At 35.8% G+C, this 12242-nt stretch overlaps 1 protein-coding gene and 1 pseudogene across 2 annotated transcripts; one reads left to right on the forward strand and one right to left on the reverse strand.

Annotated features, from left to right (window-relative positions):
* The first annotated feature begins 596 nt into the window (after window positions 1-596).
* On the forward strand, window positions 597-5806 carry LOC143596033 (ACT domain-containing protein ACR3-like). The gene is made up of 8 exons (XM_077074912.1): window positions 597-650; window positions 1541-1755; window positions 1825-1870; window positions 2288-2402; window positions 2592-2659; window positions 3701-4318; window positions 4521-4625; window positions 5461-5806. The coding sequence occupies exons 2-8, from the start codon at window positions 1685-1687 to the stop codon at window positions 5782-5784; spliced, it is 1347 nt and encodes a 448-aa protein (XP_076931027.1). The 5' UTR covers window positions 597-650; window positions 1541-1684; the 3' UTR covers window positions 5785-5806.
* A 693-nt stretch (window positions 5807-6499) lies between these two features.
* LOC143596034 (zinc finger CCCH domain-containing protein 48-like) lies at window positions 6500-11711 on the reverse strand (annotated as a pseudogene). Its single transcript, XR_013146632.1, has 9 exons — window positions 11678-11711; window positions 8075-8190; window positions 7887-7982; window positions 7707-7796; window positions 7516-7618; window positions 7294-7440; window positions 7029-7208; window positions 6835-6932; window positions 6500-6748 (listed from the first exon to the last, which is right to left on the reverse strand). The product of XR_013146632.1 is annotated as a zinc finger CCCH domain-containing protein 48-like (transcript).
* Between the last annotated feature and the right edge of the window lie 531 nt (window positions 11712-12242).

The following is a 12242-nucleotide window of genomic DNA, read 5'->3' on the forward strand; positions in this document are numbered from 1 at the left end:
AGAGCCCTTAAGCGCCTCCAAGTTATCTCCAGTTCCGGAGAAAACCCACTTGCCCGAAAGCCCACGGGTGGTAAAACTCGAACGCCCTCAGGATCGAACTGTAAATATCTCAGTCTTCTTTCATTGAGCCACGGAATAACATGTATATTGCAAGTGACACAACGATGTAACTCAGAGGGCCCATGACTAATTCAAACGCTTACGATTAGTAAACCAAATACACTTTGATGCTCATCGATCCAAGTGTAACCTTTTATTGAAATCATTAAAAAGCTACCAAATAATTCCCTAAGTTTTTTCTATAAAACGTAATAAGTGAGTACACATTGGCCAATTGTCCAGTTAAAAACCTAAAAAACGTTTTGATAATAATTCTGTTTCTCATTTTCCTACAAACTCGCGCCAAAGCCAACAGCAATTAGCAAATACATAGAAACATACATATACACACTATATATATATATATAGAGAGAGAGAGAGAGAGAGAATATAAGAACCTTGTAGTGAGAGAGAGAAAGTGAGAGTGGAAAGAGCACTGGTAATATATAAGTGCTCTTCCGACGTCGAAAGCACCAAAACATTTGTTTTTTTCACCTTTTTAAAACTCTCATATGCTTCCACTTGATTCCACTATTGCCCAAGATCAAAAGGTTTCTTCATTCCAACTCTATTGATTAATTGATTTCGTTTACGTGTTAGTTTGTTTTTCAAGGTTAGTTTGAGTATTATCTGTAAACCTGATATTTATAATTCGCTTTGTTTTGTGTTTGTTTATTTATATTCTGTACCGTACGAATTAGGTTTACGGAATTTGGAGATCCATTGTGTTGTGTTTGTGACTAATTATTGGTTAAATTAGCAGCTGATTGTACGTGTTAGTTGTTCGAGTAACATGTGTGTGGAATTAGGAATGAGGATGGATATTTGTCACTCAGTTCATTTTTATCAACATTAAAACTTACAGGCTAATAGATAACTACTGCGACTACTTGTTCTGGTTTCGAAATGTAGGTGGTGTTTGGATGTGTGTTTAAATTAATTATAACCTCGGTTAGGGTAAAAAGTAATTTGATTTGGATAAGTTGTGTAGAAGTTTCTGTAAAAGTAAATTCTGACGGATTCATATCTTATAAAGTTGGTTTTTTTTATTATCTGATTGTGTGTACTGTTATGACCCCACGATCTATGAATGTTATTTTTAAACGATTTATTTTAATTATCTGATTGTGTGGCACAGCTTCTTGCATGTCTCTAGTGAGAATGATGTAAACACTACTCTTTGATAGATCATGCTATCATGGTAATCACTTTCATAATGCTATTAATAACGCCTCTAGATCTGTTGGTTAATTAGAAAAATGTTCTAACAAACTGTGGATTTTTTAAAATTTGATGGTTTCTTGAAAAGCGTTTGTTAGCGTAGACTTGAAGTCCTCATCGATTGCTCTGTTTTCGAATTTCTTACACATAAACTACTCATGATGTTTTTGAGATTGATCTTCAGGTTTATTTATTAAACTGTTGAGGGCATTATTCATAGGTATTGAATGAAGTGTGCAGATGGTAACCAGCATGTGATCTGCCATTTGCCAAACACATTTTTACGTATGCAGTGAAAATTATGTAATTACAAGCATTCACATTCACAAAGAGGGTGATATCTCCATAAATTACACCCTCATCAATGGCCCCGGGAGGATTGCCTTACTTTGACCCTGACTACGAGAGCTTAAGCATAAGAATAAACCCTCCAAGGTTCTCTCTCTGATCATTTCTTTTGTGCAAAATTACACTATTCTACTCACACGCGTTCTGTCTATGCAGGGTTTCTGTGGATAATGATAGTTGTCGAGAGTGTACTTTAGTTAAGGTAATCTTGTGACTCATTTATTAGGTGTTCTAATGCAGTAAAACTGAGTTTCATAATGAATAACTGAATCAGATTCATTAATAAATAGTAAACAATCAGTTTTGACCAAGAGGGTGGGTGATTATATAGCAACTTTGTCTACTGCGTTTGATATCAGGGTACTGTCTATATTGAAAGTATGGAATATCCCAATGTTATGCATAATATAGTTTCATGATGATAACATACCTTTACTATTTCTTGTCACAAACATTGAGTAGTAGTAATCTTCTGGAGCTCTCCAAGGGTAAAATTTTGACTGTATTGATAAAATAATACAACACACCGGTGGCCTTAACTGTCTTATTAGATCTTTATGTCGTTTTCAAGAAACACCGAATCTAACTAGGTGGATTTTTGTTTATTTTTCCCTCACAGGTTGACAGTGTAAACAAACCAGGAATATTACTGGAAGTGGTCCAAATCCTTGCAGACCTTGATCTTATTATTACTAAAGCGTACATTTCCTCTGATGGTGGTTGGTTCATGGATGGTATGCGCACATACATTTTAGAATGAAACTTTAACATGGATAAAAAATTACCTTACTTTCATATTTTTTCCATTTATGTTACATCATTCTTTTTTTCAAATTTATCATATAATGTAGTGTTTCATCTCTTGTTCACTTGCATAAATTGCTTCTATTAAGTTGGTTATCTTTCCTGTTACTCTTTTGCAGTGTTTCATGTGACCGACCAACAAGGAAATAAGATAACTGATAGGATGACGATTGAATACATAGAAAAGGTATGTCTCTTGATCAGCTTATATATAGTAGAACTTAATATCGACAAAAACGTCCTGCACGTTTGCTAATGTTTTCTGGTTGGTTGATTTGGATGGAATTTGATAACCAACGAGTCAAAGGGGTAAACTTTGAAGACTTGGTAGAAAATGATCTAACCTTAACCTGAGCGACCCTTATTAAAAGATCACCTGTTTTGAACAGACTCGTTTTAGTTTAAGCAAACAGATTACGGGGACGTTTCAAATCGAGTGTTCTGAAAACTCTAGAATGGGCCAATAGGGAAATGAAGTAGCAGTGTCATTAGGTACAATGCTAAAACTCCAACCTTAAGATTAAAAATAAAAAATTCTTATTTTTCTAGTAAATGCCATCTTAGTTGGTTATTTTAAAAGGAGAGGATCTTCTTTTAGCTCTACTATTTGACAATGAAAGGGTTGGTTGTATGAAAAGATAGAAGATTCTTTCTTAGGAATAATTACTAATGTCACTATGGGCTAATAGGAATAACTTTATAACTCACTCATGACTCACTCTCTCCCTCTCTCTCTCTCTCTATATATATATATATATATAAATTAGTGAAGAATAACAATACTTTTAACCCTCTTTCTATATATGTATGTATATGTTAGTGAAGAATCTTTACAAACAATTCCTTTCAACTCTCTCTATATCTCTCTCTCAATCTATATATATATATATATGTGTGTGTGTGTGTGTGTGTAATATGCTTTCTTTGTATCTAATATCTTTTTTGTGTTGTTCAAGTTAATTAATTTAAAATGATATGCCATATTGTTTAAACATAATTGCTTCAGAAAAAAACATTTAAAATTTTAAAGTGTATAAAAAAGGTTATATATATTATTCTTTTCTGGTTAAACGGGCCATGTTGATGTTAACCTGCAAAATGCACGTGTTGTGTTCATGTGACACAATTTCCGGGTCCATGTAAAGTTTCCAGGTTCTGGCTTCGACCACAAACACAACCCCTTTAGCAACGCTCGTATTATACTTCTGATGTGACTTTTTGTTATTAGGCTCTGGGCCCGAAAGGACACACTGCAAGCGAAACCAAGTCATGGTCCGCCAAACGGGTTGGGGTCCACTCAATGGGCGACTGCACTGCCATTGAGCTTGTAGGAAGAGACCGGCCCGGTCTACTATCCGAAATCTCAGCTGTAATTGCAAACCAACAATTCAATGTGGCAGCTGGTGAGGTCTGGACACACAACAGAAGAATTGCCTGCGTTGTTTACTTAAATGATGATACCACTGCTTCACATGATCCTGCACGTTTATCCGCTATGGAAGAGCAACTCAAGCATATTCTCCAAGTGTGTGGAGATGATGATGATAAAGTGGCAGCTCATACTAATTTCTCAATGGGCTTGACTCACATTGACCGGCGGTTACACCAGATGTTGTTTGCTGAAATGGATTATGAAGTCAAAGGGTTGACTTCTGAGGCTGATTGTGCTGGTTTTCTGGATTTAAAGATTTCAATTGACCGGTGTCTGGAGAAGGATTACTCGGTGGTGACTGTACGGTGCAGAGATCGGCCCAAACTTATGTTTGATATTGTATGCACACTCACAGATATGCAGTATGTTGTTTTTCATGCTACAATCTCATCTGATAGCCCCTATGCAACACAGGTATGCATGTGTTTCATATGTTTGTTCGTTTGAAACTTGCATGCTTTCGTTTGGAGATGATTAAATATCATCTCCTTGTGAGTTAGGAGTTTACTACTTTGCAGCATTATTGTGGTCTTCTATTGAAAATTTAAATATAGTTTTTTTTTGTAAATTTGTCATGTTGTGATGAAATTTGGGGTGTGTTTTTATATATTTTTAGGAGTATTATATTCGTCATGCGGATGGCTCCCCGGTCAACACTGAAGGAGAGGAGGAAAGAGTTATCAGGTGTCTTCAGGCTGCAATTCTGCGAAGAGTAAGCGAGGTAAGCAGTATTAGTTTATTAGCCTCGTGTGTGTGTGTGTGTGTAATATATCGTACATAATATACATATAACACGAAATTCAGGGGTTTGGGTTTGGTATAAACTATAAACGGGTTTGAGTTAGTTTCGGGTTGAAAACCCTTTTAGCGAAACGGGTCGTGTTCGGGTTAAGCCAACGGGTTCTCAGGTTGACAAAAGATTTTATAATAAAAACGTAACTGTTTTATATAAATCTGTATATTTTTGCTGTAAAAATGTGAATTTTAAGTATTAATATGTGAATAAAAACAAAAATGAACTTTCAGGTCAACGGGGTCGTCTGCGGGCCAATCCGCTAAAATGGGTGTCATGTTCGGCTTCACGTGTTTGACACAATTTTCGGGTCTAGATCATGTTCTGGTTCATATCCAATTTTCGGGTTCGTGTCGGCTTGGGCTTGCCAACGCGCAAATACGACCCGTTTAGCACCCCTAGCCAGGATTGCTGAACTGCTAGCATTTTCTAGTCAATTTTTAAAATATTTTTATAAATAACTACATCTTAATTATGATTGCAGTAAATATCTAAATCCTTCAGTAACGCGGGTTTGAGATGTTGTATACATTAAAAGTAAACTCGGTGCGACTTTTAGCCCATTACTCTTTTAGTAATTTTTTTTGTTTTGACGCATTTTAGATAACACATGACAAGATTGTATTAAAATAGATGCATATGGCCATCTAAGTTGAATGATGAAAAAATATTTAGATTATTATTTACTATAACAGCATAGATTTTGTAACCCGTCTTAATTATTTATTTCGCAATAACTTCTTGGATGACATTGATGATAAAGGGTCTTAGTCTAGAGCTATGTGCAAAAGACCGTGTCGGACTGCTTTCAGAAGTAACACGAGTCCTGCGGGAAAATGGGCTGTCAGTGTCAAGAGCGGGCGTTACAACAGTCGGGGAACAAGCTGTGAACATATTCTATGTTAGAGATGCTTCTGGGAATCCAGTAGACACAAAAACTATTGAACGGCTCAGAAAGGAAATCGGGCACACGATGATGCTTAATGTTAAGAGATCTCCTTCGACTTCAAACTCGACCACACCCCAGGCAAGTAATAAGCCTAGCTTTTCGTTTGGGAGCTTATTTGAACGCTTTTTGCCTTCTTGACACTTTGTTGATGGATTATGTGTTTCATGTGTATAGAATAATAATGATAATAATATTTGGCATACAATATATAGCTTGTGAACAATGCCATCTTGTATATTGTCTCCCTTTGTGAACTATGTAACTCTTGTTTGGTTTTGGTATGTATTAAAGTCCTAAGTTGAGCTTTTTTTGTGTTCTTATATACGTTATCATGAATTTCAAATTATAAAAATCTAAGCCCAGCAAACCAGGTGGGTCGAACGACAAGTTCGGAGCAATATGATTTATGAGTTTGGGTCAAAACGGCCGTTTTAGAAGAGTATCAATTTGGCTCAGCCAAAACGCTTTGTGGCCAGACTGGAGTTAGGTCGAAATGAGTCGTTTAAGAGAAAAAAAAACACCAAAATAAGTTCACCCGCTATATTTCTTCACGGTGGCTAGTGGTGACTGTGAAGGTGGCTATGGTGGGAAGGAGGCACAGCAGCAACGGGCGTTTCGGTGGTAGTGGGCGTGTCGGTGGCGGCGCTTATGGTAGAGGGGTGGCCATGATGGTGGCACCGGCGATGGGGCGGTTAACGTGGCACAGGTGGTGGAGCAGCAGACACGACTAGTGGGCGTTAGAGACAAACAATAGTCATGCGTGGTGTTAACACATACGTGTTCGTTTTGACCTGATTAAATGGCGATAAAAATCTTAGTCTTCCGCCCCGATTAAAAAACCTTCTCCCATACCAACTAATATGATACAAATACTCAAAATCTGGCATTGCAATCATTCAAATAATCGTCAATTTACAAGTTGTTTCACTAATTTATAACATCATCTAAACTCTTTTCTTGTTGAGTTCGCTTGACAGATTCTCCATTTGGTTTCCATACAGAAACTACGCCTGCCGCATCGCCGGTAAAGAATAGGCTCTCGGGACCAACTTGGATTGCCTTAACATCGTGTCTTGAATATATTATACCCCTTTCAACAAACCTATATAATAAAAAAAAACAAAAAAGATTAAATTTTCAATGCCAACAAACCACCACATAAAGTCATGCATATAGTGTGAAACTTACGAAGGCAAATCAAATATGCGAACACCATCTTCTTTGCACGAACATAGCAGCATCGGCTTTTCTTCAGCATCATGTGTCCCACAAAACGCAAGAACACCCTGCAACAATCAAGAAATCAAAACCATCAAACCATATGTTATGACTTATGATTATGTTCCACAAAAAAGAGAAAACATGAGTTATTGACAACTTACATTATCCATATTATGTTTAAAAACTTCCTCGATGTTGCCACTTGCAGTACCAGACCAAACCTTGATCGTTTTGTCCAATGAACCAGAAAACAAATACTGATCCCAACATATGACACTCGTCACGTCACTCGTATGTCCACTGAGAACATGTTTACACTCCAAGGATTCAGCATCCCATACCTTCAAGTAAAAGAATCACAATCAGTAAACATGATGAAAAGATTTTAAGAATATACAATCTTTTTTAATGTTTACAGAAACGTACTCGAATAGTGTGGTCGGTGGAACCAGAAAAGAGCTGTTTAGCTCCTACAATGAGTGAAAGTACAGATCCAGTGTGACCCTTCAAACATGTTGCTTCTTCAGAGAAACTGCTTTTAGAAGTGGATTTCCATGATAACATGGTACCATCCTGCACCAAAATTAAAATTTAAAACTGATTTGATAAATATGAGTAATTAAATAAATGACTAAATTTTTTATTTACCTCCATCCCGGCAAAAAGAGTGTCTTCAAACATGGTAATTGCATTAACCATTCCACCACTTGCTTGAATAACTACTGTTGTTTTGAGTTTCACGATTACAAGCCTGCCAAAATCAATATCCCAATTAGTAACTACAACTCTACAAGCATTACATCATTACGTTTATTGAACAAATTAGTATTAAGATCTACCTTAATCATATTTTGAAGCCCAGCAAAGATCCATAGGCCTTCTTCAACCAAAGTCCCACATTCTTCATCAAAGTTGATAACATCCCCACACTGTAAACACAAAATAATAGCATAAACATCAAGATATGTTGTTTAAGCACAAAAGTAATATTTCACAATGCAAAAAGATTTAAAACCGACCTTTCCAGTATTACAATCCCAAACTCGAAGAGATTTGTCCTTGCTAGCACAATAAAGTGTGTTGGTTCCATGAGGTAATACAATCCCAGTTACACCCTAAATACAAAATATCAATTAATAAGCAGGTTCGTAATGATAAACAAAGAAAAATAAAGAGAAATAAAAAACTCGGTGGCATGTATTAACACCTTTGAATGTCCTTCCAACTGGGCAATCAATGAAATTCCATCATCCCCGAACCATGATTGCATATTGTGGCACTTCTCTTCTTTGACACCATTTTCAGTCTTCTCACCATGATATTCTTCATTACACGATATTAAATAACGAACTTGGTAAAAAAAAAAGATTTCAGTTCGCAACTTTATATTTCCAAGACTACATTCATCATTTAATATTGAAACCTCATAACAAATTTTAACATTCAATTTACGTATTTTAAATTTTCCCATAAGCAATAATTAAATAAATTTATTGTCACCTTTATAGAAATTGTGTGATTCACACGCTCGGATCTCAGAAAATTTTATTTATATAATATAATATATATATTTATATGTATTAACTTGAAATTTCAATCATCAAATTTTAATGGACATTTCAAACATTATTTATAAATTACGATATTTTCAATTTAATAGCTACAATTAGTCAAAATCTCTCTAAACGCAGCCACAAGTTCCCAAACACCCGTATTCCCTCTCAAACTACCACTTTAAATCAAGCCACCCTTCCATTTCAAAAGTTTTCCGAGCACTCAAATCTTTCCCTAATATGAAGGAAACCTAACACATCAACTTATACCCTCACCTACTCAAGCCCTATGCAAGCTCAAGATATAAAAAAAAATCAACCCAACAAAAGGCCCTAACTACCGCCACCTTTACGCCACGAAAACATATCAAACTTACTATCCAAATGCTTCAAAGACACGACAAACACGCTATGTCGAGTCACAAACCATATCGCCACACCGTTCCCATCCAACATAAAATTTGATATCAAAATAGAAACCCAAACACTCCTTACAAAATATATGTATAAACCAAATCTCCACCCAAACTAACCAAGATCAAATTATCCAGCCCATCAACTTAACCCGAGCCCAAATAAGCCTAACCACTACTCACACAAATCATCCAAGCCTAACCCACTCAAAAGACCTAAACTCAACAAACCCCATCGATTCAACTCAAGAAAACCCAACTACGCAAGCCAACCGAAACATACTCACACATCACCAAATTTTCAACCCATTCACCGTACGAAGCCTAAGACCCCTCCCTACGCATGCAAGCTTCGTTTTTCCCTAAATTTTTATTTATTTATTTATATATATACGACTAGAGTATTTACAATGCTCATGTGTTCAAATAATCACTTTTAAATTATACACTCTAAAAATATGTATATATATATATGTATATATTGTATTGCCATGACAACAAAAAAAATTTATTATGAGGATTTGTATTCAAAGATTATTAAACGATTATATGTATGATTTCAAGATTTTAAATGTTGTCACCTAAGGTGATAAATCCCGTAATAACTTTATATATACGAGGTTTCATTTTGAATGTTAAATGTGTGATTTATTCAATAACAAATTACAACTTTTCACCATCTTGCATAAACAAAATGACCATGGCTTTGCAAATCTTTCTGGGACGCAATTACAAATACTTTATATACTTCATATTGTTACACAAAATTTTTGCTCAATAACGATTTACGCGACTATTACCTCTTATTATCGCAAGCATCATCACTTTATATAATTTATTTTCATCACAATAACTCTATGTATACCAACTCCCCTCAAACAAATTGAACTTACAAGATTTACACTTGATAATGACCAAAACGTTTCTCTAGCTACGCGATACCGCGATATATTGATTTTATTATATTCATTTTATTGAAAACAATAAAACGACTTCACTTGAGATTTCATTTTCAATGTTATTCTTATATTTTCAATGAGCATATAAAACACAATTTACATATTTAGACATGAATTCGAGTCTCACGATTATTGCGATTTTCTTTTCATTTGATGAGATGTTTCGATGACAATATTATGCATATGAGATTTTATTTTTGTGTTTTGAATTTCGCGACCGAATGCAAACTATTCAATAACAATTTGTGTAATACTTTCAAAAACCTCAGATTTCGCTAAAAATCTCGTTTATCTTTTGAACGATATTTTCATGACTATGTTATTTACATTTGAGCATTTATGTAAACACGATTCTATATCATTTCATCTAATCTATTAACGGCTCATGTGTGGCTGTCTAGAAGTTTTGGCCCTATTAGAAACCGTTATTATAATGACGATTATATAAATGGTTTCACAATGGTGGTCGTATTCACGTTTTATCACATTTCATCGATTGTTTTGGTTGTTAATCAATACTATTTTATTTATATTGATGCACGTATGTGTCACCCCAAAGAAACTCACCTCATTCTCATATTATCACATTTCATGTAATCATATCCTCAAATACTTATAACCTCAAGTTTGTTCACGTGTGAAATTCATCGTACGACGTTATTTCAAGTTGTATAATCGTTTATCCCAACTTTATGTGATCATTTATTAGACTTTTCATTTCTATTTATCGAGTTTCATCTTATCAGTTTTATTTATTACCTCGATTTATAAACCTTGGTAACTATCTTGATGACTTTTGACTTCGAATCTTATTTCATATTGTTTACCCTAATTTTTTTTATCCATTTGATCGTCTTTACTTAATTTAAGACGAATTGTTATTTTCGCCTAGGTTTATAGTCTAAGACCATAAACTGTTTCACTTATGTATCCCATTTTCCTACTTATTAGAAAGTCAATCCCGAAATTTTCAACCGCTAGTACTGTTTTGTCAATATTGGTAAAAATTCAACAAATTTATTTACACATCTATTATTTAAAGAATTCAAATAAATATGTCTCTTAAACCACACAATGGAACGAACCATGTGGACCATAAGACGATCTAAATAATTATGGGTGCACACTTAATTAATGAAATCCCCGTATGGAAGCCATAGTAACTACGGTTGTGTGCGATAACTCAGACCTGAGGATGATGGCTGAAAAACGATAAAAATGCGAAGTCATGATAAGGGCATGGTGGATACGCCGCCGGTACATCCTATATATAAGTGCATTTATTATGTTTCTCATTTGTAGCGTTTTCCGAGTCAACCAAGGATTTGACGTTATTCTTTTGTCAAAAGTTTTTGCTTGCAATTATCTTACTAAAGACAATATTCGTTAGTAATTATTTTCTTTCTAGTTTATTTTAATTTCGGGACGAAATTTCTAAAAAGTTGGGGATACTGTGACATCCTTCAAATTCGGGTCTCGAGTCGTTTTCGTTTTGTAAACTTTTATTACGGGAACCCGTCTCAACATTTTTAGAACTTTATTTATTTATTATACAATATTATATTATATATTTTGATCACCAATAAATCGATGTTTTGTCATATTATAGTGTCGTTAAAGAACATAAGGGATTCAAACTAATTTTTCGTAAAGTCGTTATAGGCTTTGGAAATCTTTAAATCTCATATAAACGTTGTTTGCAACTTAAGGGACCTTTTATGTATATATGTACCATATACATATAACTAAAAACCCTAAACCTGACATTTACATCACAAACAAACCACACCAGCCGCCACCTACCCTTCAGCCGTTTTCCGGCGACCCCGTTTTCTGGCGACACCAAAACACCACCACCGATCTCCGGCCGTCCCCTCTACCTCACCTCCCTCAACCCGACACCATCCATCTTCTTCCATCGACCTTCCGACAGCCGCCTCTGGCAGCCAGAGCAGCAGTCCGGCGACCCCACGGCCACCGACCTCTCTCTATCTCTCCGGCGCCCTCCCTCTCCGTCGCACTTTCTCTCTCCGCGCTCTCTCTCTCTCTGCCTCGCTCTCTCTCCCTCTGGTCCGAAACCCCAGCCGCCGGCTACCCTCCTCACACTCCACTCGTTTTTCCGGCGACCGGAAGTCCGGCCGCCATGCCCACCGCAGCTCTCGTTATCTCCCTCTATCTCTCTGTCTCTCAATTTCTCGTATTTCTCTCTCTCTCGGCCTCGGGGACAGTTATTTTCTTCGTGTCAAACGGGTTTGGCTCGGTCCTATCCGATATAGAGCCACGACTCGCGAACCTCTAAAAGGTATATAATTTGGGGTTTTGCTATTATGAGTTTTTCATAAATTGATCTCCAGATTTAAATGGTTAATAGTGGGTTGTGTATCGGTTATAGTTCTTGCTTCGGGTTGGATGGATATGGAGTTTTTTTTTTATTTGGGGAAAAATGGATA

Source organism: Bidens hawaiensis, unplaced genomic scaffold, assembly GCF_021521415.1.
Source record: "Bidens hawaiensis isolate Kalapana, Puna unplaced genomic scaffold, B.hawaiensis_p1.1 tig00045970_1, whole genome shotgun sequence".
In the NCBI taxonomy this organism is placed as follows: domain Eukaryota; kingdom Viridiplantae; phylum Streptophyta; class Magnoliopsida; order Asterales; family Asteraceae; genus Bidens; species Bidens hawaiensis.

Bases quoted from the DNA above. Each gene is read 5' to 3' on its own strand.
- LOC143596033 (XM_077074912.1), top strand. From the start codon at position 1,685: ATGGCCCCGGGAGGATTGCCTTACTTTGACCCTGACTACGAGAGCTTA. The intron at 1,871-2,287 runs GTAATCTTGTGA...TTTCCCTCACAG, and splicing joins GAGAGTGTACTTTAGTTAAG to GTTGACAGTGTAAACAAACC. The intron at 2,403-2,591 runs GTATGCGCACAT...ACTCTTTTGCAG, and splicing joins TGGTGGTTGGTTCATGGATG to TGTTTCATGTGACCGACCAA.